Genomic DNA, 26281 nt, shown 5'->3' with positions numbered 1-26281 from the left:
GCTTTACAAAAAACAAGACAGAACTGACCCTAACTCAAGTGCGTTAACTAAACAAAAAGAGGCTGTGAGAAACTGTGAAGTCAGCTAAACTGAAGCAGTGAGAGATGAGAGTTTCATTAAGCAGGCACATTCATTAAGTGGTGTTACCCACTGGTAGGTGTTACTTCTTAATTTTTGTTTTAAAATTAAACTGCTGTCCAGTTCATATAATATGTAAACCTTTTAAAATTACAAAGTTACAGCTATTTCTTTCCCTAAACAAAACATCTGAACCCAAGGTCTGCAATACTACAATGCATTCTGCTTGTTTGATAACTGTAGGAATTTATCTTTCCAATTAATATCAATGAAATAATTTTTAAAAACCTTACCTCAGTTATTTTTGGAGGAGTGCTGGCAGCAGGAGTACTTTCTGCTTTAGGAATGCTATCAACTAGCTCCAAGATACTTTTCAGCTTTTGGTCTGATATTTGGACAGAAAGTAAAGGCAGCTGTCCAGACAGCTTGAACCTGTTAGACAAATCATCATTAATATCTTAGAAGTATTTAACTGAAATTTCATATTTATTTTCTTTTGAAATATAAGCTATCTGACCTGATCAAACTTCACTTATCTGTAAAAAAAAACAACACATATTTAACTTCTGTTGCACGCACAGGAGATGCTTGATTAACAAATATTTAGAAGTTATATTTCCACCTGATACAATGTCTCCCAGATGAGGGCTGCAAATAATGTTCAGCTCATTCATCCAGCTAAATGAATGTTATCTTTATCACTAGTTACTGTTTATGCTTATTCATACAGTTCATAGAATCATAGAATCACTAATGTTGAAAATTACCACTAAGATCATCTAGTTCAATGACCACCACCATGCCAACTAAATTATAGCCCTATGCACCACAACTACCTCCAGGGACAGTGACTGCATGACCTCCTTAGGCAGACCGTTCCAATCCATTACCACTCCAAGAATAAATTTTTCCTAATGTCTAATCTACATCTTCTGTGGCACAACTTGAGGCCATTACCTCTCATCCTATCACTAGTGGCTGGTGGAACGGCAGTAGAGGTTGAACTTAATGATCAATATTCTGTAACATTTTGTTGCCACACAACAAGAGGGTAGTTACAGAGGGGTAGCCTGACAAAATGGTACCTGACATGGAAGTGTGTATGAAACAAAGGTGTGCATTTGAATTCCTTCATATGTAAGAATAGCACCCACTGACATTCATCAGTATTTCGTGAATATTAATGGAGACCAAATAGTGGTTGTGAACAACGAGAAAATTGGACATGAACAACATTTTCTGAGCAATAACTCTGTCAAAACAGCTGTGAAACAGTGGGTCACTTCCACTGATGCAGTCATTTGTGAGAGCAGCAGCATGCAGGATCTTGTTCATTGATGGTGAAAACACATAGTCATGTTGAAAAATAGTTACATTCCTGAGAATTTGCTCTATCAGATAGTATTTTTGTGCTCTTCGTATCTGTTGTAGTTTCCATGGAAAGAAACAGGAAGCATTGGTTGCTCTGAAAGTAATGTAGTACTGATGTGTTTGAATAGTGAGTTTAAAATCAACAAAAAATAAAACATTTATAATTCTAAATGATTGTGAAATGTATAACCAATTGTAAAAGCTTATCTTGCAACCATAATAGGATATACAGAAAGTAATTTGAGTTCATTGTTATGTTTTTAAAAGGAGCTTTTCTAAAGCTTCAGGAAACAAGCAGCATCAGCAAGCCCTTAAATAAGGGAAAATTTCCACAGTTGAGTAAAAAGCTGCTGTGTCAGTCATTCCAGGACTGGTAGGTGACCCTAGATGATTGTAACAATCTACAGAATCCATCTGGAATCTGAACTAAGCTCAAAATGAAAAAAAAGAAAAGTCAGTCATTATTGATACTCATGGTACCAATATGCTAGACTGACTTTTTGATCTTGGTGATGATTCAGAAGGTAATTATGGTAAGTAGCTCACTGTGGTATAAGCTTATTGCAGACAAACAGTTGTAGATAAAATAGGCAGTCAGAAAGAAGCACTAACTGATCTCCAAATTGCATTCCTTCAACAGCAAAAGCAAAATTTTCGTATTTCTAGACATGGATAGAAACCACATTTTCATGTGACCATATTACGGAGATTACAGAGTACAGAAATAATTAGGGAAAATTTTACAGAATGACCTTTACCAGAGATAAGCAGCCAAAAGAAGCATCTGCTAGTCGTGACAGTTACACAGGTGGTAATACAATATGACTCTCACTAAGCAGGTGCTTTTTAATGTACTTTATAACATTATAACCCAATTACAAACTTACATTAAAACAACAGTTTATTACATGACCATAGAAATAAGATCTCAAGCTTGTTTTCTATCCTTTTTGTTTCCCTTACTGCACCTTCTCCACCAAGCAGAAAAAAAGTAAGGAGGGAAAGAATATGTTATCTAATCTTGTCCAGCATCAAATTTCAGAAACTAGTCCCTCAGCTTTCCAGGAGATGGCACCATAGTACCATAAAAATCAATGCTCTGTGTTCACAATACACAGCACTTCTGAGGTATGTTTTTTTTTCCTGAGTAAGCAAATCCTACATCCTTCACATTTCCTTTCTTTCACAGTTTACTTCTTAACTTTGTTAAAAAAAATTTGCAATTGCCTATGACTATTTTTATGCTATTTAGAGCCTAACCAAAACTGAATTTCTAAAAGGCATAAGAATGAAGTGAGCATAAGCTAGTTTGATGTAGCAGAAGGTATTAATTCTTATTAATGACTGAAAAAATAATAAATTATCTTGAAATTCATTACGGTGTTGCTGCATGAGCATGTCAAAAATTATTTTTAACATTAGTGAAAAAACTTATTCCAAAAGAAAAAGTAAATATTTGCCCCTTTGACTGACTGGTCTTAAACATCAAGTTTGTAACCTACATATTTTGAGTATATCTTCAGGAAGCAATTTCTTTTTTTTGTGTGTGTGTGTGTGTGTGTGTGCTAAATACACAGTCAATACTTTAAGAAAAGTTCTCTTGAGAAGTGCTCTCCAGCACATAAACTTAAATAATCTAAATGAAAGTAAAGGTATATGACAGCATTTTAACTTTAAAACTATTTTGTGATATTTATAAGAAAGTCACTGTAAGTTTTTTCCCCCTAAGTATTTTTTTAATGAGGACTGAAATGTGGCCATCAGAAAGACAGACTTTATTAGAAAAAGTATTAGTATGTGTAATAAAATTTTTGCTGTATAGTTATATTATCATTCTACCTCATTTGTATCTGGAAACTTTGCGGATTTATTCTCTACTTTTCTCAATAAATGTATCTTACTTATTAGATTCACATGTAAAACAGCACAAGACTTAGAACTATACACTTGATTTTCTTTTTTCCCTCCTAAAAAATTTAATTTACTGTAAAATTTGAAAATAGGAAAAAGACATACTTGGGCATTCTTGCATCAGTGACAACCATAGCCCTACCAAATTCCACTTTTACATCCAAAGGCTGCAAGATATGTTGAGATGAGTATTTCAGCTTACGAGCCTCCTGCCAGTTTTCATCTAGAAGAGCAAAGAAATTCTGTAATTTAAGTATTCAAATAAATTTCTTCTCCTTACATATTTTATAGAATCAAAGGATCTAATATTACTTAATAAACACTGTAAAAAAATCAGGTTACATAGTCTTTTTTACATCTCTTCAATATATGTATATTACAAAGAATGATGACTTCAGACACACAAGAGTACTTAATGATTTCCACTATTCACATCAAAGCACCTACTCAAACAATGGTGCAGACTTCTAAGGGCCTAATTCTTAACATACATTGTACTCAAAGTTCAAGCTTTAGATTCCTTTCTGGATCCAGAGGGCTAAGAATTAAATGCTTTAGATTTCTCTAGTTCTGACTCATTCTATACTGTCAGTTCCTAAATGACTAATAGAAGTTTCCCTCAGAAAAAGACTCTGATACTTTCTTTACCCTTACACAATAATCAAACCTACAACTACTCACAGATCCCTCTTATAATGTAGAGGGAAGCAAGGATGAGGCACTGAAGAAATATACCACAAATGAATTAATTACACACTTGGAATAAGAGCAGAAGTACATATTTACTATCCACTAAAACAAATAAGTCACCTTAGAGTATTTAAAACTTAGGGGGGTTAGTATAAGTTCATTAATTAGGTTGAAGTCTAAGACCTAGAAGTCACAACATTTTCTTAGGACATGGGTTTAAAAGTTTAAAGTTTAAAAGAGGAATATCCCAAAGATTTTTAATTGCTTTAGTTTAAAATATAAAAGGCACATCAACTACTATTAAGGAAAATTTTCTTTTACTAATACTTGCCATGTTTGCTGTAGAGCAGTTGTATACTCGTGAGTTGGACATCAAAACTGTCATAAGCTCTTGACATTATATCCTCAATAGTGCTTTGTCCAACCTTAAGTCCTGATATATCAGAACGACTTTTGCTTTCCATCTTAAAAATAGACACAAAAAAAAATCATTATCAAAATATTCAAAGCACTACTTCTAGAAATACTTGATCCAACCACAATATAAGATTAAATTTAAGTTCTTATTTACATGAACACAGAGTCCTAAAAATAGCACAAGAAAAAAAAAGTATTAACATCATTTCCTCATCAAAGACGGAAGGAAAGAAAGAAAGAAAATTAACCTCTATGAAGTTTCTATCCTATTTTGCATGGAAGGAATAATTAATAAGTAAGTTGTACCCCAGAGTATTAGGTGTCAAACACTTTATGATCAGTGGAATAACTGCTGACTTTTCAATATGTAAAATATATTCCAAGGAGTTCAATAATTTGCCTTGACTAGAAAGCAGTTTTAAATAAATATCAAATATGTAACTGAAAGAGGAACATTTACTTAGTGAGTACAGTAAAATACAAATTCAAGAAACTGAAGTCACAGAAAAAAATCAAACATCTGGTAAATTACTTCATTAGCTAAATACATACCTTAAGACTACCAAGATCCAAAAGGAGTAGATTAGAAGTACAATCATAGAATCCCTTCTGTGGAACAATGATGTATGAAGCCATGAGGTTAATTTTGAGATCAAGAACTTTCTGGGTCTCAATAACATACAACAAACCTAAAAAAAAAAGAAAAAAATACAGTTAGTAAATACAAATACAAATACTGAAGTTTACACTAATTCTGCTGACAACATCTCCACAACCTGAAGAATGGCAAGTAAAAGGTCCTGCAAAAATTGTGTTCAAAATTATGCAACTGTCTGAATATTTGTGATAAAATTGTTTTCTCATCCAAAGAGGAATCAATTATCTACCTCTGAGATTAGCATAGTCCCTTACAGTACAGTATTCTGCAAATCAATCTTTTTTCTTGTAGTTTTCTGATCACAAGCCTAGACTTTACAAGCTACATGCAGCATGTTTTTGGAGATTTTCATTAAGCTTTTCATTTTTGAGTGGAGCAAGCTTTTGGACTACTATAAGCAACAAAATACTCTGGTGAAGAGTTTTTGATGGGGACACATTTCTGAAGTTATGCTATGCCTAATTTACAACAGAAGCATAACAGAATTAAGAGTTCAGTGGTAATGAGTAGCCAAGCATATTGCATCTAAGTGAATTTTTATTCAAATAATCTCAGAAATGGCCTATGACATCAGTATCTTCAGTACTACTGGAGAAGTTTCTCTTAAGAAAGACAAGCATAATGATTCTCCCAACGGTAAGTTGGTTAATTAAGAACTGCTACCACATACTATTCAGTCATAAAAGAAATAATGAATATAGATAAAATTGATGCTCAGTGTCATTACTGACACCAGATTTACAAAAATGACTCCTGTAAAATATAATGTGCTTGAGTTTTTTGTTTTTGTTTTTTTACAATTTATTATCACTGATTATCCATATTTTAAAAGGTTACAATTTAATATTAATATATTACACACTTAAGTGATGTAAAATTCAAGCATTTTTCCTTTAAGATAATTTTTATGTGAAAACTTCCCTGTGCATCCTCTCCCATCCACAGAAAGAGGCGGACACTGAGTGGTACATGCCTCTGATCTAAAGAGCTTCAAATACCTTTATTCAAACAAGTTTATTCCACATATCTCAGTGTTAGTTTCAAAAGCATATTTCAATATGGGTATGAGAACGGTGAATAAGACCTTCAGAAATCAAAAATAAAGATGAAACTACAGGAAGGGCTTTAATGCTGAGTAACTAAAAGACAGATTAATATTGTTTACTTGACATGATTTCAACCAATCCAGATAAAAATCAACACTGATGTAGGACTGAAGAAAATGTGTGGAAAAGTAACAACTTGGAAAAGAACTTCAGAGTTTCTCTAGAAGGACCTGTACCTCCATATTGGCTTTTTAAGAATATGACACAAGTAAGGGTGTTTATGTACTCACAGAAAAGAGAGAAGCTGAAAATTACAAACTTTTTTTCAATTCTGCATGTCGTTCAGTAATATAAATATTAAATATAATGTCAGGGTGTGGAGCATATTTTACAAAGAAAGTTGTACAGAAGTAAAACTGTTCAATTCTTAGAACAAATTCTTTGCAATGAGATAAAAATTTTCCACCTATTTAGGTGTTCTGTTGGAAATCTATGATGTGGGTCAAGGCATCTTCATATGGAAAAATATATATATTTACACTTAAAAGAATCTAACATTGGTCAGTATCAAATCAGAACAGAATGCAGTACTTGCCTGTTGATGTTTTTTCACGAAACTCTTCAAGCTTCATCAGAGTTGCAGATGTCAGTTGCTCTAAATGAACATCCTTTGGGGGCCTGAAGAAATCCACTAAGCTGTTAATTGTTCTCTGTTAAAATAAAGCAACAATAATACATTGAAAATTGTCTATTAGGTAGATTTTTCAAGATACATTAGCTTATTTAAGCATTTACTTACTGCATCATATATAATTTCCAGTGGCTGTGATTCTATTCTAAGTCTTTGATCTGCCCCCTCATCCAAAGGATTAGTCTCAAACATTATGCTTAAGAGTGAGGTACTACTGTCTGAATAGACTGTTCGAGAAGACAGTAGACAGGGTGTACAGTTTTCTTGAGACATGCCTGTAACTTCAAGTGAGGTTATTTTGGTTTCAAATCTGAAAAAAATAAAAAAATAAAAGTAAGCAGCATTTTCACATGTAATATTGTAATATCCATCAATATATGTCCAATTAGATAACAGTTGGAGGAATGAGCTAAAAGGAAAAAAAAAATAAAAACACCCACAACCAATAAGCCAGATTTAAATAGCTCAGATATAAATATCTTAGTCTAAGGATATAACATACATACCCATCTGACACCTGTTTCTCATTTCACTAGCTTTTGTATCTGTTAAACACCAAAGAGTAAATAAGGAATGGGATCCAAAAATACATCTCATATTTTTCATGAAGACAAGTGTCAGGTCAGGGAAGAAAGATGTAAATGGAAATTCTGTTGGATTGATAATTAGATGGCACGTGTTTACACTTAAGAAACAGATGCTGATGAAGGAGGGAAGGGTTCTAGTGTAGAGAAATGAAAGAAAAAGAATGAAGTTAATGGCTTCATTACTCATAGATCACCTGGAGAAGTACTTTCTAGATTTGGGATTTTGTTTTTTTCCACTCACTCTTCCACCTTTTTATAGCTATTTGATGAAGGTGACTATTTCCAAACTCTTATAGAAACATGTTTCCCTGTAGAATTGTAATATTTCCTCCCTTTTTTCAAGATAACAACATTCTTACAAATCAAACACAAAAGCTGCAAGAAAAAGGTTTTAAAATTTCATAAAATTCAGCAAAATCAAGAGTATCTTAGTATCTTATGTAGGTCCTATTAATAAGCTCCAAAGCAAAGTAGGCAAAGTTTAAAACGGGAATGCTATCCTTCCCTAGATTTTTTGTTTAATTAACATATCTGAAATTAAAATACTTCATTTATCATGGCCTTTCATTCTCTACTGTGAGAACACAAACAAGGTAAAATCTTAAGTTACAGTTTACTTCCGCAAACCTAGATATTGAACCTACATATTGAAAAATCCAATAACTCTTCAGCCAGCTAAAACAGAATAGTTCAATTTGGAAAAGACTTACAGAGATTATCAAGTCCAACTGCCAGGCCACTTAAACAATTACTAAAAGTTACAGCATATTACTGAGGGCATTGCCTAAATGCCTCTTGAACACAGACAGCTATGGGCCATCAACCACTCTGCTAGGAAACCTGTTCCAGTGTTCGACTAACCTCACAGTAAATAAATGTTTCCTAACATCCAGTCTGAACTTTCTCTTGAACAGCTTTATATGCTCTGTTGTGGGGATAAGAAATTTGCACCACCCTTTCCATTCAGATTCTGTAAGAAATTACAGAGTGCAAAGAGGTCAACACTCAGACTCCTTTCCTTCAGACTAGACAATTCAACTGTTTTCAGCCTCTTCTTGTAAGACATGCATTTCATCAGCTTTGCTGCCCTCCTCCAGAGGCATTCAGGGTCACTAACATTATTTTTATGTGATGGTATTAAAGAGACAAGGATGCAATACTCAAGGTGAGTCTGCATCAGCACTAAATGTAGCAGGAGAATCACCTCCTCTGACTGATTGGCTATGCTGTGCGTAGTGCATCCTAACATACAATTTGCTCTGTTAGCTGACAGTGAATGATGCTGGCTCATTGTTGAGCCTGCTCTCAACGGAATTTCCATATCCTTTTCTGAAGGGCTGTTTTCCAGTCTCTCATCTTCTAGTCTGCATCCATGTCTGGTATTACACCATCCCAGGTACGTAACCTGGCATTTTCCTGAACTCAGCTTCATGCCACTGCCAAATTCCCCAGTATAACTAGATCCCTCTGTAAGGCCTCTCTTCAGGAAATCAACAGCACCTCTCAGATCAGTATAATCAGCAGACTTGCCAAGGATGCACTCCTGTCCATTTTGATCACTGCTAAAAACATTTATCAAGACTTAAGCTGAGCACTACGTAACACCACTGGTGAGCATAAACCTGCCAGATCTAGCCCTATTTACTACAACTCTGAGCTCTACCATAACACAGTTCAGCACACAGTTAAGAACATTTTCTTACAACTGGATAATCTGTCAAGAAGAATGCTGTGAGGGACAACATCAAAGGAATATATGAAATCCTAAAAAACACAGAAAACAATAGAATATACAGGAGATCAAATTAGTAAGGATCTCCATATAAATAATTCTGACTTTGTTCAGATTAAATATCAAAATGCGTGAGACATTTATCAAAGAAGAAAAAGTAATAGGATTGTTTGTATATAACAATGAAAGGCAGGGAAAAAAAAGAGGAAAATGTGTGTTGGCACAAATACTGAAGATACAAAAGTTCACACTTTGTTCATTGTTTGTGGGATGATGCTGGCCTCAAACTACACTACTGAAAACAAGAAAGAAATTAAAAACAGTTATAGTTTCAAAATGCCTACTAGCTATCATCAGCACTATACAAGAAGTAAAACCAGCACAACAGAAAGTTTACCTTATTGCTTGTGCACCTGGTCGTTGCGTAAATACTGTACTCAATTCATTTAAAGAAGATTTTACCAACTCAGGAGTTTGGTTGTTTTCTCTTATTGATATTGACATGCTTTTTAAATTTACAGACAATTTCATCGCTTCATACTAAATGAGCAGAAAAAGCAATGATTATAATAGCAAATAATAGCAAATATATTAAATATGCATACAATTTTCAATACAGTTTATGAAGAGATTAATGTGAAAAATAACAATTCTAAACTATTTCTCTAGTATTATAAACAGCCTTTTGTACACTTGCTGTACAAAAGTAATTCCCAAACAGTCACTATGGAAATGCAAGGATAGAACAAACACAGACTGTGCTTAAAAATCTTTGACTTCAGTGCAGATGCATTTTGAGAAAAAGCAATTTTAAAGAAGCTGTAAGGCAGTCCACTGTATGCAAGGTACCTCAAATGAAGAAGGACTTGACTACTTTGAATGGTTTAAAGATGCTCCTTTTCCCCACTATGTTTCTTCTATGATCTCTAACATTATCTACTCATCTACTCCATCTACTCTCACTAATGTTTAAGAGTCCACTTAAGCACTTAGCCCATTTTCCTTAAAAGTTTCTGAATATTGTAAGAGGACATATGAAATATTTTGTAATTTGAACAATATGTATGCTACTTATGTGAGTTTATTCTAGCTTAATTAGACAGTATTTCATTTGGAACTTTTCCAGAATATTCCAAGCAAGCATTTTCATTACTCTTAATATTATATGCAAGGATATTCTGTTCTAATCAAAGGTAAGAGTAACAAAATTTAAAAGCAACATGACATTACTCAAATATAGAGACAAAGTTTCATGTAATTTTAAAAGCAATTCTCGATCACCTTTACATTCTGGCTTCCAGTATAAGATTATAAATTGCTTTATAACATAATAATTTATGACTTACTGATTTTGGAAGTGTTGGATCCACAGCTGTTTCACTATATCCAATTGCTGCATAAAGTTTAGCTTTCTCTTCACTTGTCATAAGAACTTCAAGACCTGTTGCATTGTAATAGGTTAAACACAGTATAAGTATCAGTAAAATGCAAATACTGTTACACACTACCCAGACCATGGCAGGGGGGTGGAACTAGATGATTTTTAAGGTCCCTTGCAACCTAAGCCATTCTAAGATACACTTTTGAGTAAAAAGCATTGAAAGCAGATAAATTAGGCTTATAGCAAAGTCTTAAGTCATCTACATTGTGCTTTAAAACAAAGTTACATATTTATTCTGAACTACTTTATTTCCTAGCTTGCTAACAATGAAAACATGTTTTTTGGCACAATTTCTGTGCTCTAGAACGTTTACCAGATGCCTCATATTTAAGACAGTCATACTCTAAGACACTGCATGAAATAGCAAAATTACAAAAATAATGGAAGTAAAATTGCTTACATTCCATTAACTGACACTGTTTTTCTAGCACTTTCTTCAAATCCCCATACACAGTACACTGTGCAGACAACTGCTAAAACTGGGAAAGAAGAAAGCAGAAATAAAGGCCAGTTCAGGAAGTCCTACAGAAAGAACTGTAAGATATCTCTAGAACATGCAGTTAACAATTACATCAGCAAAAAAAAAAGTCTGAGGGAAACTGTAAATGCCAGACAACTAATAGCCCAAAGGTTAAAAAAAATCTCAAATTCTGTTTTTAAGGACCTCTTATTCTAACAACTAGGTCTCAATAGTAGAAAAAAACACCAGTAAATGAACATACTTGAAGCCTTTACTTCTTGTTTCTGTTCATTTTTATCTCCACTTGACCAGTCCCATATCCAACTAAACCAGCCACCAGAACTTTCACTGTCTTGTTTTGTTCCTGGTTTGTATATTTTGCATCCAGATTTAGTTGCCTGAAATGAACAAATACATAGAAGTTAATTATCCTCATGCTTCTTTCTTCTCTCTTAAATAACGGTCAACTACTTTTGCATGATCTCTTTGTTGATACAAGTTAACCAATTTTTACACAATAAAGGTTTCCTTTGTAGACTTACTACCTAGTTTTCACCCCTCACGTCCCCACTCCCTTCTCAAAAAAACAAAAAACAAAAACAAAAATACCATGCCACAACTTGATGTACTGCTCTGCATTAAAACAATGCCCTTAACAGAGTCCTTAAAAATACACACACAGGGTAAATTTAGCATAGGCTAAATTTTAAAATCATACAGGTTTTTGTTTTTTGTTTTTTTCCCAAAACGGATGTAAAACTTTTGTCCAACATCATTTTGTCATTTTAGTAGTAAGGTATTTACATTGAGAAATATAGGAAATAGTTCCTGTATTTACATAATGGATATTATGTAGAGAACATAAATCCAAGACTTGACCCTTGACTTGAAAGATGTTAGTGAATATGATATCGACAGTCAGTGAGACAGCAATTCTTCTCAGCGCTCAAAAAACTCAAGATATCTCTGACAAACAGGGCTTGCCACATCTTTCCATCAAATGTCAGTGGAGAGCACGTCTCACCATAAATCCATAAAGTCCTCTGAACTGGTATTACTGATTTACTTCAGACAAATGATTCAAAACGTCATCTGAAGCACACAAGTTTTCAAAGACTTTGAAAAAAATCATCCAGTGTTCTTTTTATAAAAGATATCAATTAACAAGCAGTTGTTAGAAAGCAAGTGGTTCGTGAAAAAAATGGACAAAGCTTTAAAATAGAGCTGTTAAACCTCCAAGATAAGGGGTTTTTAAGACACTTAAGAATTACGAGTTGAAGGACAACTGTCATTCTTGATGTATCAGAAGCTGCAGCTGGCACTGCAGACCAAGGTAAGAAAGACTGTAAACAGAATTGAGGAAAACTAGTTGTGCAAGGATTAAAAAACATTTTTGTATGATAGAAAGTTCACCCTTTCTGATGAAATCCTGCTCCATTTTCCCTCTGCCTCATTTACAGTGGCCTAGAAATCAGTGGAGTCTACAGAAGGATTACTTTGCAAGGTACATTTTCTGATTGAAAGAAAGGGAGAGAAAAGGAACATCAGCCTCTATTCTGAGTTCAAGGAATCATCTATAAATTTTCCCCAGATTTAAGGGATAACAGTTTCTCAAGCTATTCTGATACCAGGAGTTGATGCTTGGCTCACTAAAATTGAGTTTTGGTACTGAGATGTACAGTGATGGAGATTAAGGAGTAGGTAAAGGTTTGGATTAAAAGTTATTGCTACCAAGTTCCAAGAAGATCAGATAGTTCAAAAAATTGTGTCCTGGAAGCTTGAATTCAAGATCTGAAAACAAAAAGCAAGGCCTTGAAATTCAATTGAGATGTGCTTACACAACAGAAGAAAAAAGAAACAAAGAAACACATGAAAGCTTAACAAATAATAGGTTTTCTTTTATCTAATTTTACTCAGCTGATATTTGAAGGATATTCCTGTAAGTTCCTGGTAGTCTTAAAGCTACCTGTCCCCAATAAAAATCTAGTAGTAGATTGCCCTCTTGCAATATCCTTTTTGAGACTGTTTAGTGAGGTATCACCTAATAATAAATACAGAAGGCTTCTGGCAGATCAACAGAGATAAGACACAACTTAGAATCACTGTAACGTGATACTTAATATTTGGAATTTACTCCAGAAAGTTAGTTAGGCATCAGTCTGGATGATCTTCAAAAGTTTCTTCCAACTGAACTATTCTATTCTGTCTTTCAAGATGGTTCTCCAATCAGTAAAAATTAATTTGCTTGAAACCTTCATCTAAGCACTGCAGAAACTTGTCTTAAAAGCTCAGGACTGGAAGATAATGATGATTATAGGAATGTAGGATGACATAACATTTTGTAAAGATTATATATATATATGCTAGAGAAAATAAGTAGCAAATTAAGTCAGAAGGGAAAAACGGAACAACAAAGAGTGAAAATTTACCAGGATCCTCCTCATCTCACCAGAGCTGGGAGGAAAGAAATAAAAACGAAAGAAAGATTCCATGGCGCAAGATTTAAAAAAAAATAAAAAAAAAAAAAGGAAAAAATTAAATGAGAATTAAAATGAAACAAATTTGCACTCCAGTTCAGCTGAAGAGGAGGAACATGAGCATGTCATCCTTTTCTCTTTAAGTATGAACAGTGTTTATACATGCACTTAAATACGGACTTATACACGGATGACTGTAAGGAAAAAAAAATTAAAAGTCACACTCATAGGTTCCTTTTCTGAGTATGTTTTACCAATACGTTATTACTGCTACAATTGCTTTCACACTGCACTTCAAGTACTCCACAAAACAAACATTTCAAAATGTTCAACTCAGGCAATGTGTTAACAACTGACTGCAGCTAGTTACGTTTCACTATCAACCATTCTAAACTTCATAATCATTGTGACTAGAAGAAGAATATTAATGGACCAAAGACCCTTCCATTGTTTTCACGAAAACTATGCAGATTTCACGTTAGTCTCCTGGAATAACACTCATACATTATGCTGAGAACTAAGGAGAATTCTAACATAGTTATACCAGTTTGTTAACATTGTCCTTCTTACTTACGAAATCGCATTATTTTACTTCATTGTAACCACCTATTTTAATTTTTCTTTTTTTCACTAGATAGATTTGAAATAATATTAGAAAATAGTAATGAAATGTAAACACACTAGTGTCCAGACTACATTAATAGGGTACTAGGAAGGAAAGGAACAAAACTAACCAAGCCTATACTGTTTGAGGAAAAAAAAAAAGCCTGAAAAATTTCAATCTATGGGCATAACCACTTGCCGCTTGCTTTATTAATCAAATCACACAGTAGATCTTCCTTGTGAATAGTGGGAATAAATTTACTCCCAATCAGTCATCCTAAAGAAGCTATACATAAACTAATTTCTGCTTAATTGCAGGTTGAAACTGCGTATTATAATAACAAATGTGAAACACAAGTAGAATAAAAACTGTATGAAGAATAATTCAAACACCAGAACTAAGATGCATCTGCCTCAAGTTATGCACAAACTCATGTTGCTGATGTTCTTGGATTTAATTAAATGATGAAATTTTACCTCAACTTCTGCTTGCTGTCTTGCAAGTGTGATGTTAAAAATATCCAGGACCTTTTCAAATTCCTAAAGCAGAAGAGAGAAATTATTTTTTGTCAGTTTCATTTGGTAAGATTTCACTGCTCACAGTCTTAAAGGAAGTGACAACAAACTACTCCTTCCAAAGAGCTCAAGTAATTTCCTCAAGTTCAAAAAGCAAAATGAACCTAGAGAAGAAAAGCACTGCAGTTTATATTTTATTTCACTGCAATTACTGATTTAAAATTACCTAGTATGTTTATTCATACTACTCACAGTACTGATGAAATTGCAAGTCAGGCTGCTGAATATTTATACTCCAAATTAGTACTTACGAACACATAAGCATTTATGTTCAACAAAAGATTAAGATGTTGGCAGAAAATGGCTGACCTCCAAAGACTTTAAGATTTCCTCATTAGGTTTTTTTGATATTATCTTTGTTCTGTACAACTCCTTATAGTTCTTCACTTGATTCCTATGATGCCGAATATGTTCCCATGACCACATTTGGAGCTTACGTTGAACATTTACTTCAAGGATGCCATAAATAACGTATTTCCACCTAAGAACAAATGAAGTGTAACTGACATTTCTATTGGCATATAGAAAAGATGCCTACAGCTATGCAGACTACCACTTATTATATAACTAGCTGCGAACGCATGAAATCTCATTTTACACTACACTTTGGTTTAATGGACTTCAATTTTTTCCAGCCAAAGCTATTAGGTAATATGTGCTATAGCTAATAGGTGCTATTTCCTAAACTTAACCAGTTGCCTGGAAGAAGTGCCCAATAACATATTTGTGCATGCAAAGGCACAAACAAACAACTGTGAGGAAACTTCTGAAAAGAAATAAAATCTTAGTCATCTGTATATACAACATTAGCCTATTTTTCAGATAATAGCTATGTTCTTATAATAGTACCTAACACATAACAGCACTAACAGCATTTCTTTGATAAAAATAGAATTAAAATACTAAAACGTTATCAAATTTAAGTTTCTGATAACAACCTTCAAGACAGTAAATACAAACTTTCAAATACTGTATCCTCATCTTTAGTACAAGGACATCAGTTTTTCTCTTGTGTTTTGTTTGTTTGTTTGTTTAAATACTAATATCTTAAGAAAAATTAAAGCAAAGAAAAATCAAAACACATGACTTAGTTTTACAAGGAAGTGTGTTCTAATTTTCTTAAATAAGATATGATTTCTGGATAGATATTTCAAATGAGTGAATAACTAACAAGTTGTTTCTCAAGTATGAGGAGGCCTACCATATCTTGGCATTGTTGTGCAACGGAACATCAGGTCTGTACTTCCTATATGGCAAATTTCGAGTCATCATATCAATAGATTCAAGAAGCTCCATAACACTGAAGTACTAAAAGAACAAACAAAAAATGTTCAACTTGAGCGTTAACTGTTTTTCTGCAAACAGTGTAAAACATTTCTCTTTCCTTAAAGACAGAATAATTTGCAAAGAAAAGCAGCACTAAGAAACAATTTTTATATTTATTATAAAATTTCAGACTACTACTTATTATGCTTGCAAACCAACCTTCTTACTACTGTATATAATTAAAAAAAAAAAAGATACCTGTGGCTTATTGAATTCAACAGCTATGTCCTTTATATTTATATCTAAATCCATTTTTGGAGTTGAGAAATCAATGTCAGATCGAGGATTCATAAGAAGTTTGGCCTCAGCAGAAATTGGGCGGAATACTAAAAAACAGATTTTGATATAAGGAAAAAAAAAAAAAAAAGGACATTAATATCTAAGATTCCCATAAATAGTACATAATGCCTATCAAATTACACTAGGTCATTCCTTGGAAAATGCTAGACTTCAGAACACAAACTTGATTAGTGCAGCTTAAAATGCAGTAAAAGGTGTATTCAGTCTTACAGTTTCATTCTGATGATATGACCCATAAAACATTTTGCCTCCATGTCTCAGGACTATATATTAACACGGACTTGTCAAAAATGTAATAGGAAAGAGAACAATGTTGTTTGTTATGGGTTTTTTGAATGTGTGTATTTTGTTACTGATGCATTAGACTCTGATAAGTTATACTCACTTCTAAAAATAAATATTCTACATTTCTAAATCATATAATCATGGACAAAAAATCAACATGGATACTAAATAAAGCAAAGCATGTCATACATTGAAATTAATTCACAAAACAGATATTTCTCAGTTTGGTAATATCAAGAATTCACTAGAGCCTTCAGAAGCCATGTTTGGTTCAGTTTTATCATCTATTTCAGTAAAACAATCCCAACAATATTACTTGAAATCACATAGTTCATATCCTTATAAAATGAAATTCCATTTACTAATAGCAATTCTGATACATCATCTACATAAAAAATATTCTGAATTCACTAACAGGTTCATAAACGTGGAAAATATTTTTGCGAGATGATGCAATGTTTACAACTATTTAACTTGGTTTCATTTTAAGCTCATTATTCTTTGTGAAGTTTATACCTTTATTCTACATAATTTGCAGTAAATTCTGTATTCATTTTCTCCCTGTGTCCAGTTTGACACATTTCTTTTTCCCTCCTTTCTATCTGTTGGTATTACACAGTCCAAATGACAGACTTCTCACTTATTACCTTCCTATCAAGGTCTCAGTCTAGACTTGCTCTCCAACAGTCAGAACTTTCATTTGCCACAACTTAAAATATCTGTGTTTCTATCAGTACTGATGAATTTTAAGAGTGCAAATCCCAAATCTCGGAATTTTGCATCCTTTTCAACTTCTATGTAAGGACTTAGATAACAAATGATATTTACACCCGTTTCCTTATAAAGAAAGTCAAAGCTATAAACTGTAAAACATTTCAAAACTTGTTCTGTTCTGTGAAAACTTATTATATAAGCACGTGAAAAATAAAAAAGTGTGAAAAATACTTGTTCCACGTTTGAGTGTGTCAGCGGTTTGTGGGACAGTTCGACCCGGTACCGTGACAATTGAGGCAGGGGACCCACGGGCCCACACCCCGGGGAAGGGGAAGGGGGAAAAGGGAAAAGGAGAAGGGAGATGGGCCCAGGAACAAAACAGCGGCAACGATCTGAGGAGGAAAGCTAATTTACTAAATAAGATATCAGAAAGGAAAATAACACAATATAATATAATATAATATAATTGGAATTGAGGCAAATGAATCAAATAAAATGAGCAAGAGAGAGAGTGTCCGATAAACCGAAGGCCTTACGCTAACGCTGAAGGCGGACAGCTGCAACAAACACCCACTGCCGAGCTCGGTCCCGAAGGGAAGAGAGTCCTGTGACTGCAGACAGTTTTTATCTTTCCCTCTGAGCGTAAACACGTAAGAACGCAAAGCATCGCAAAGTCCTTTGGGGAATGGAGTTCTTCTTCTCTTCTGAGACAGGCGCACCTGGAACTATCGATGGTCCACAGAGCTGGAACATTAACTCTTTAACTCTAAATGCACTACATGATGTTATGATGTGGAATACCAGTACCAAAAATCATAAAACCATGACATTCCACCCCTTATTCAACATCATTACATCATGCTTAATATATATATATACATAAAGAAACAATGATTAACAAGCACTAAATACAAACACATACAACATAGCTATATACATATATACATAGTAATAGAATTACTGAGGGCGCTCTCCCCACATCAAATTCCCTTGTGGTACACATTGAACATCCCCATTCTTCTGCATCACCCACCAGGTAGACCCAGGTCCCTGAGCAAAAACAGTTCCACGGAGAGGTTTGCCCTCTCCAGAAGCTGGAAGAACCCAAACCGGTTTTCCCAACATGTTCTTCACATGTACTACAGGAACTTTATCTCCTTCTACAGTAGGTAGAAAGCTGGATTGGGCAGGACCATCGCGATTGATGGATTCTCTGGTGTTGACCAACCAGGTGGCTTCTGACAAATTCTTCTCCCAGTGCTTAAATGTTCCACCACCCATTGCTTTCAACATTGTTTTTAACAACCCATTGTACCTTTCAATTTTACCAGAAGCTGGTGCATGATAGGGGATATGATAAATCCACTCGATGCCATGATCTTTGGCCCAAGTATTTACAAGAGAATTTTTGAAATGAGTTCCATTATCTGACTCAATTCTCTCTGGAATGCCGCGTCGCCATAGGACTTGTTTCTCGAGCCCTAAGATGGTGTTCCGGGCGGTAGCATGGGGTACTGCGTATGTTTCAAGCCACCCAGTAGTTGCCTCTACCATGGTGAGCACATAATGCTTACCACTGCGAGATCGTGGTAAGGTGATATAATCAACCTGCCACGCCTCCCCATATTTATACTTTTGCCATTGCCCTTCCTCCCAAAGAGGTTTCATCCTCTTGGCCTGTTTAATTGTGGCGCATGTGTCACAGTCATGGATAACCTGTGCAATAGCATCCATAGTTAAGTCCACCCCTTGGTCTCTAGCCCACTTATATGTTGCATCTCTTCCTTGATGGCCCAAGGTCTCATGGGACCACCGAGCTATAAATAATTCACTTTTGTGTTGCCAGTCCAAGTCTACTTGAGCCACCTTAACTGTGGCAGCTCGATCTACCTGATGGTTATTTTGCTGTTCTTCAGTTGCCCGGCTCTTAGGAACATGAGCATCTACATGGCGCACCTTTACAACCATATTCTTTATTCGGGCAGCAATGTTTTTCCACAGTTCAGCAGCCCAAATAGGTTTACCTCTCTGTTGCCAACCATTTTGTTCCCACTGCTGTAACCACCCCCATAAAGCATTTGCCACTATCCATGAGTCAGTGTAAAGATAAAGCACTGGCCACCTTTCTCGTTCAGCAATATCTAAGGCCAGCTGGACAGCCTTTACCTCTGCAAATTGACTTGATTCTCCTTCTCCTTCAGTGGCCTCTGTAACTCGTCGTGTGGGGCTCCACACAGCAGATTTCCATCTGCGGTGCTTACCCACAATGCAACACGATCCATCTGTGAACAGGGCGTATCTCTTTTCATTGTCTGGTAGTTCATTATATGGTGGGGCTTCTTTAGCATGTGACACCTCCTCAGCTGGCGTTGTTCCAAACGTTTTACCTTCAGGCCAGTCCATGATCACCTCCAGGATTCCTGGACGGTTGAGGTTCCCCATCCGAGCTTGCTGTGTAATCAGTGCAGTCCACTTACTCCAAGTGGCATCAGTAGCATGATGGGTAGAGGGAGCTGTTCCTTTGAACATCCAGCTCAGCTGGAACATCCTGTCCCGTCCGCACTGGCCCCAGGGCCACGGCACGGGCTATCTCCTGCTTAATTTGTTCAAAAGCCTGCTGCTGCTCAGGGCCCCACACAAAATCATTCTTCTTCCGCGTCACCCAATAGAGAGGGCTCACAATGAGACTGTAGTTTGGAACATGCATTCTCCAAAAGCCCACTACACCCAGAAAAGCTTGGGTTTCTGTCTTACTGGTGGGTGGAGACATGGCAGTAATTTTGTCAATCACATCTGTTGGGATGTGACGACGTCCATCTTGCCACTTTATACCTAGGAACTGAATTTCCTGTGCAGGCCCTTTCACTTTGCTTCGCTTGATAGCAAAGCCAGCTTGTAGGAGAATTTGGATAATCTGCTCTCCTTTCTCAAAGACTTCCTCTGCTGTATTGCCCCATACAACAATGTCATCAATGTATTGCAGATGCTCAGGAGCACCACCCTGCTCCAATGCAGTTTGGATCAACCCATGGCAAATGGTTGGGCTGTGCTTCCACCCCTGGGGCAAATGGTTCCAAGTGTACTGAACGCCCCTCCAGGTGAAGGCAAACTGTGGCCTGCATTCTATGGCCAGAGGAATTGAAAAGAAGGCATTAGCAATGTCAATGGTGGCATACCACTTGGCTGCTTTTGACTCCAGTTCGTACTGGAGTTGTAACATGTCCGGTACAGCAGCACTCAGTGGGGGTGTGACTTCATTCAGGCCACGGTAATCTACCGTCAGCCTCCATTCTCCACTGGCTTTACGCACCGGCCATATGGGGCTGTTAAAAGGTGAGTGAGTTTTGCTGATAACTCCCTGGCTCTCTAGCTGACGGATCAAGTTATGAATGGGGAGCAAGGAATCCCTGTTGGTGCGGCACTGCTGTCTGTGCACCGTTTTTGTAGCAATTGGTACCTGCTGCTCCTCCACTTGTAACAACCCCACAACAGACGGATCTTCTGACAGGCCAGGTAAAACAGATAGCTGCTTAATGTTGTCTGTGTCCACAGCAGCTATTCCAAAAGCCCATCGGTACCCCTTGGGATCCTTAAAGTGCCCCCTTCTGAGATAGTCTATACCGAGTATGCATGGAGCCCCCTGTCCGGTCACTATAGGATGCTTCTGCCAGTCTTTACCAGTGAGGCTTATTTCTGCCTCCAACACAGACAATTCCTGAGAGCCCCCAGTCACTCCAGAGATATAGATCAGCTCTATCCCTTTATAACTCGAAGGCATTAGAGTACACTGTGCACCAGTATCCACCAGTGCCTCATATTTTTGTGGTTCTGATGTGCCAGGCCACCGAATCCACACAGTCCAATACACTCTATTATCCCTCTCCCTCCTCTGGCTGAGGGCAGGGCCCCTCTATTGGTTACCTGTAGTGACAGGAACAACTTCACTGGTCGTTGGTCTGTGTTGTAATTCTCTCACCCGTGCTCGCAGTGCAGGGGTGGGTTTTTGATGCCATTCCTTCATATCTTCTCCATTTTCACATAAGTAACTCCACAGAGCCGCGCGTGACATGAAGTTAGTGCTGTCATTTGCTCGAGCAGGACGGCGTTTGCTTCTGAAAGCTGCAATCTTTTCAACCCCATCAATCAGTCGGGATGCTTTCTCTAACACGTCTTCCATCTGTCCTTCTAACCTTGATATGGCTGAAATGGAAGCGTGTGATGGCGGAAATTTTTGTTCAAAGTTTTGAAGTGTAAGAATCAGTTCAAAAACTGGGGGTTTTCTGTCTTGGTCCTCATATCTGTTGAACGTTGTCACTAGTGTACCGGCGTACCTTTCTGGTGCTGTTTTTGAAAGCTTCTGACATATTTTGGGTGTACTCCTTACTTTCTCTGGATCATGGTCCCGATCTTCAGGATCAAACGTGGGATCATACAGCATTTCCGCCACAGCTGTTTCTCTCAAATACTGGATGCCTTCCTCAATAGTTTTCCATCTTTTCACTTTAGGTGCCAGGTCACTCTTGTAGGGATATCTTTCCCTCACAGCTACTAACATTCATTGCCAGAGGCTGGCGATTCCATCCATATACCTGCTGATCCCTCTGTCGACAGCTGGGTCACGGGCAATGTTTCCTAGTTGGCAAGCTTCATTACTGTCGAGGGACACACTGTTGGCCCCGTTGTCCCAACACCGAAGCAACCAAGTGACAATACTCTCATCCAGACGTCGAATAAACTCCTTTCTTGAGCCTTGGATCTCAGACATTTTCATGGGTCGACGAAACGTGGTAACTTTGACTCTCTCATCATCCTCATCATCACTATGTCCATGCCTCTCACTTTCCTTTGTTGCCTTTCTTGGTGGTGGTGGTGTTGAGGACCCCCCCTCGCCTGTATCTTCCTCTTCTTTCGCCACCTCTTCTTTGCGTTCTAGGCGTGAGGACACATGTTTCCATTTCTGGCCTTCCACCAGGGGGCAACTGACTTTGATACCAGTGCTTTCTCTGGATGGTCAGATGTGCCCGGGAGGTTTTCCTCTTTGGTCTGAGCCTCAGTTTGGACACACTCTCAATCCAGCACAGTATATATGCCTCGGTAAGCATAAGCCAAGCCCCAGAAAAGCTGTTCCACCTCAGATCTTTCTGAGCTGCAACACCCATTACTCAGATACAGGCCTAGCTCCTCAGGATCCTGCAAGTGCTCAGGAGTAAAAACCCATGGCACCGGAGGTCCCCATGCTTCTAATTTCTTTCCTAAAACTCTCCACTTTCCCTGCCATTCAGCATTCTCTGTTTCTGGGAAAAGCTTCCTCCATGCAATGTAAAATCCTATTAAAGAGAGTACATTCAGGAGGACTAATATCCCAAATGCTAACATAGTCCCTAAGCTGTAATCTTGAAAATTCATAAGGAACTGAGAGGAGAAACTGGACACCCATTCAAATATTGTTTGGTTTGTTAACATGGTATGGTTTGTTACATTAGCCGGGGTGCCCAGGTATCTGGTAGATGCCACCATCACTGCTTTTAGTTTGTCATATAGGGACCAGGCTCCATAGATCAGACTGGAAAGCTTAACCAAGTTCCAGTACATTTTGAGCATTAAAAGGGAAAAAGCAATGAAATACAATCCCTGTAAGGGCAGTTTTAACAGAAACGGTAAAAACATTTTTTTTTCTTTTACTCAAACAAGCTGGCAGCACCCGAAAAGTTTACAAATATTCCAGGAGAACTGGCAGTACGCCTGGACTTCAAGGTCGTGTTTTGCCGTACAGGAGCTGCAGTACAGATAAGCTTCCTAACAAAAGACAGAGATTCACTCTAAAAGTATGTCTCTGCCCGGCTAAGGCAGCTAGTCGTGCCCCACATTGGGCGCCAAAATTGTCAGCGGTTTGCGGGACAGTTCGACCCAGTACCGTGACAATTGAGGCAGGGGACCCACAGGCCCACACCCCGGGGAAGGGGGAAAAGGGAAAAAGGAGAAGGGAGATGGGCCCAGGAACAAAACAGTGGCAACGATCTGAGGAGGAAAGCTAATTTACTAAATAAGATATCAGAAAGGAAAATAACACAATATAATATAATATAATTGGAATTGAGGCAAATGAATCAAATAAAATGAGCAAGAGAGAGAGTGTCCAATAAACCAAAGGCCTTACGCTAACGCTGAAGGTGGACGGCTGCAACAAACACCCACTGCTGAGCTCGGTCCCGAAGGGAAGAGAGTCCCGTGACTGCAGACAGTTTTTATCTTTCCCTCTGAGCGTAAACACGTAAGAACGCAAAGCATCGCAAAGTCCTTTGGGGAATGGAGTTCTTCTTCTCTTCTGAGACAGGCGCACCTGGAACTATCGATGGTCCACAGAGCTGGAACATTAACTCTTTAACTCTAAATGCACTACATGATGTTATGATGTGGAATACCAGTACCAAAAATCATAAAACCATGTCAGAGTGGAGCAAATGAGATGTCTGGACTAAAGTAAGCAACCCTGATAACAGTGCAACTTATGACTGGGTAGTACTAAAAACAAAAAACAAAAAAAACCCTGATGCTTCAGTTTTGTAAGTACTGTTTTCACCTTAAGAAAAAACAAAAAAAAGTAGGTATACTTCCCATGTGGTATGTGAAACAATCTCAAAACCACAGATAATTCAAACCAACCTGATTTACATAATTTACAAGATGCACACATTATTAGTTCTTAGAATAAAGAACAATCAACATATGTGAATAAGTATTGATGACACTGGATTAGAAAAAAATCATGACTTTAATCAAAATCTTTTTAAGGGTACAGATATCATAAAACATGCAGTATCACAGAGACAGCTATTCCTACAAAAGAACAATACACTGTATAAAAAAGCAGCAACCTCTGAAAAGTGCTAAAAATAAAAATGATTTATACATATGATTTTATTTCAATCTGTAATATTTAACACTTAGATAACACTTACCAAAATCATAACCAACTGGAATCACATTGTGGCAGGCAACTCCCTGTTTCAAGCTAACCTGCAATGGTGAAAAAAGTAAAAATATTGCCCTTCTATTTCATTAAAAGCTTTTGAAAATAAAAAAGATTGACAGTTTGATATATTTGAGATAATGCCTCTGAAACACAATACAATTTAAAATAATATTTTTTTAAAACATAACTAAATGGATATATTAGAGGACTACTGTTTCTAGCTACTAAATCACTGAGCAGTGAAATGACCATCTATTGTGAATATTTTCCTAATCAGTAAATGACTTTGTTTCCCCCAAAGTTTTTCAGACAGCTGTTGGATTTTCATCGCATAAAAAGCTTAATGCTTAGTATTTTTCCTGATGTGTCAGCTACTAACAAGATATTTACTGACGATACTGACACAAATGAGTGCAGAACTGAAAGTGGAGCATGCTCAGTGCTTCACAGTATGAACTAGAATAGCAGACACCTGAAGTCCTTCTTTACTTACCAATGATTCATTATAGCCATAACGATAGAACATCTCGGATTTTACATTCCAGTAAGCAAAAAGGTTATCCAGTCGTACAAGCTGAAAATAAACAGAATACAAATATTAATAAATTCAGAAATTTTAAATGGAATCTGGACTTCACAAAGTCCGGATTAGTAATAATATTCAGACTGTTCACTGCACCATGCATATTTTTGTACTTTTAAGTTACACTGTCATATCTTCTTACTGTAGAATGAATTGAAAATACCAAGTTTGTAATATACTAGTTCTTTCTTTGGTATACAGATTATACTGTACCTTATAGAACAACTTGGCAGATTCATCGTGTAGACATGGATTCCAATTTTTATCTGAGGTCTGAAATGAAAATTAATTAAAGTTATTCTTTCGTTTACTAAATGCCCTCATTTTATCACTACTGAAATAAACAAGTAGAACAAACAGAATGATCATCATAATTAAACCCACTGAAATTAGAGCAACACCATCTTCTGATTTTGGACTACCAGGCCTTTCTTAATCAGAAACTTCATCAGAGTACCTTACTGAGAAAACACATATGTATACAAACAGTGACTGGCAGGCTACATATAGGAACCAAAGCATTCCAACTGTTTTCCTTTACATCAATATAATTTAAAGATAAGCACTTTCAAAGGAAACAAAAATGGACTAGGACTTATTCTGTAGTTCTGGAAGTAGCAGCTTAGTTCAAGCCTGACTTAAGTCCTTTCTGCTGGTGTTAATTTTTTAAGGCTAATGTGACAAGTACTTCAATAGTAATGTAGTAAGAGTACCAGGTTTTTCTTCATTATTAAAAATTGTTTGTGGGAAGAGGTTAGAAAAGGGCTATTCCTGTTTCTGAATCTGATAGGAAAAAGAACTGATGTGACAAGTAATTGATTCAAGAAAGCAGAATTTACTTAAATACCACTTCTTTATAATTTTTAATTATGCAACAAAAGGTACAAAGCCAGAGCTATTCAGTATACTGCTTCTCCTAGCTACTCTTACAGAATGAATACATACAGTCCAAAATAGCTACTATCATACCATGAACTGGAGCTTGTGGATTAAAGAACTCAACTACAATTTGAAACAAGATGTCATTTTTTGTTTTTTCATTTCTTTCTTTGGGGTTCATGTCAATTTCAATAAAAAGTTCATAGATTACGAATACCACAAATTCAGATAAGTCTGATTCTTTGCAACCACAAATTGAAAAGGCAGAATAGAAGTTTCATCCCAGAGCTCCGTTTAGAAGCCAGCATTTTATCTTTAACAGCAACATTCCCACTCCAATATTTGTGCTTGATTTGATAAAACAAAGTTACCATTTTTGCTTAGGCTATAATTACAGGAATCCTTCCATTAGACAATATATGTTACCAGATAGAAAAACTTAACTAATACATCAATATAACCTATATCATATACACCAACTTA

The 26281-nt window shown here is 36.4% G+C and overlaps 1 protein-coding gene across 1 annotated transcript in view; it reads right to left on the bottom strand.

Annotated features, from left to right (window-relative positions):
* VPS13A (vacuolar protein sorting 13 homolog A) overlaps positions 1–26281 on the bottom strand; it is a 101096-nt gene that overhangs the window by 64820 nt on the left and 9995 nt on the right. Inside the window, exons 8-23 of the mRNA XM_065745550.1 lie at positions 25133–25192; positions 24830–24910; positions 24323–24380; positions 16263–16390; positions 15940–16046; positions 15048–15219; positions 14640–14702; positions 11345–11480; positions 10528–10622; positions 9579–9721; positions 6971–7172; positions 6767–6881; positions 5020–5156; positions 4382–4514; positions 3466–3583; positions 372–510 (exon numbers count right to left, since the gene is read on the bottom strand). Of these exons, the coding sequence (XP_065601622.1) occupies positions 372–510; positions 3466–3583; positions 4382–4514; positions 5020–5156; positions 6767–6881; positions 6971–7172; positions 9579–9721; positions 10528–10622; positions 11345–11480; positions 14640–14702; positions 15048–15219; positions 15940–16046; positions 16263–16390; positions 24323–24380; positions 24830–24910; positions 25133–25192 (1887 nt within the window). The remainder of the gene's footprint in view (positions 1–371; positions 511–3465; positions 3584–4381; positions 4515–5019; positions 5157–6766; positions 6882–6970; positions 7173–9578; positions 9722–10527; positions 10623–11344; positions 11481–14639; positions 14703–15047; positions 15220–15939; positions 16047–16262; positions 16391–24322; positions 24381–24829; positions 24911–25132; positions 25193–26281) is intronic.

The sequence above is a fragment of the Cyrtonyx montezumae genome, unplaced genomic scaffold, assembly GCF_038088225.1.
Source record: "Cyrtonyx montezumae isolate F1298 unplaced genomic scaffold, pur_monq_1.0 scaffold_36, whole genome shotgun sequence".
NCBI classification, from domain to species: Eukaryota; Metazoa; Chordata; class Aves; order Galliformes; family Odontophoridae; genus Cyrtonyx; species Cyrtonyx montezumae.
Note: the sequence above shows the minus strand (reverse complement) of the source record. Positions and strands in the feature narration are given on the sequence as shown.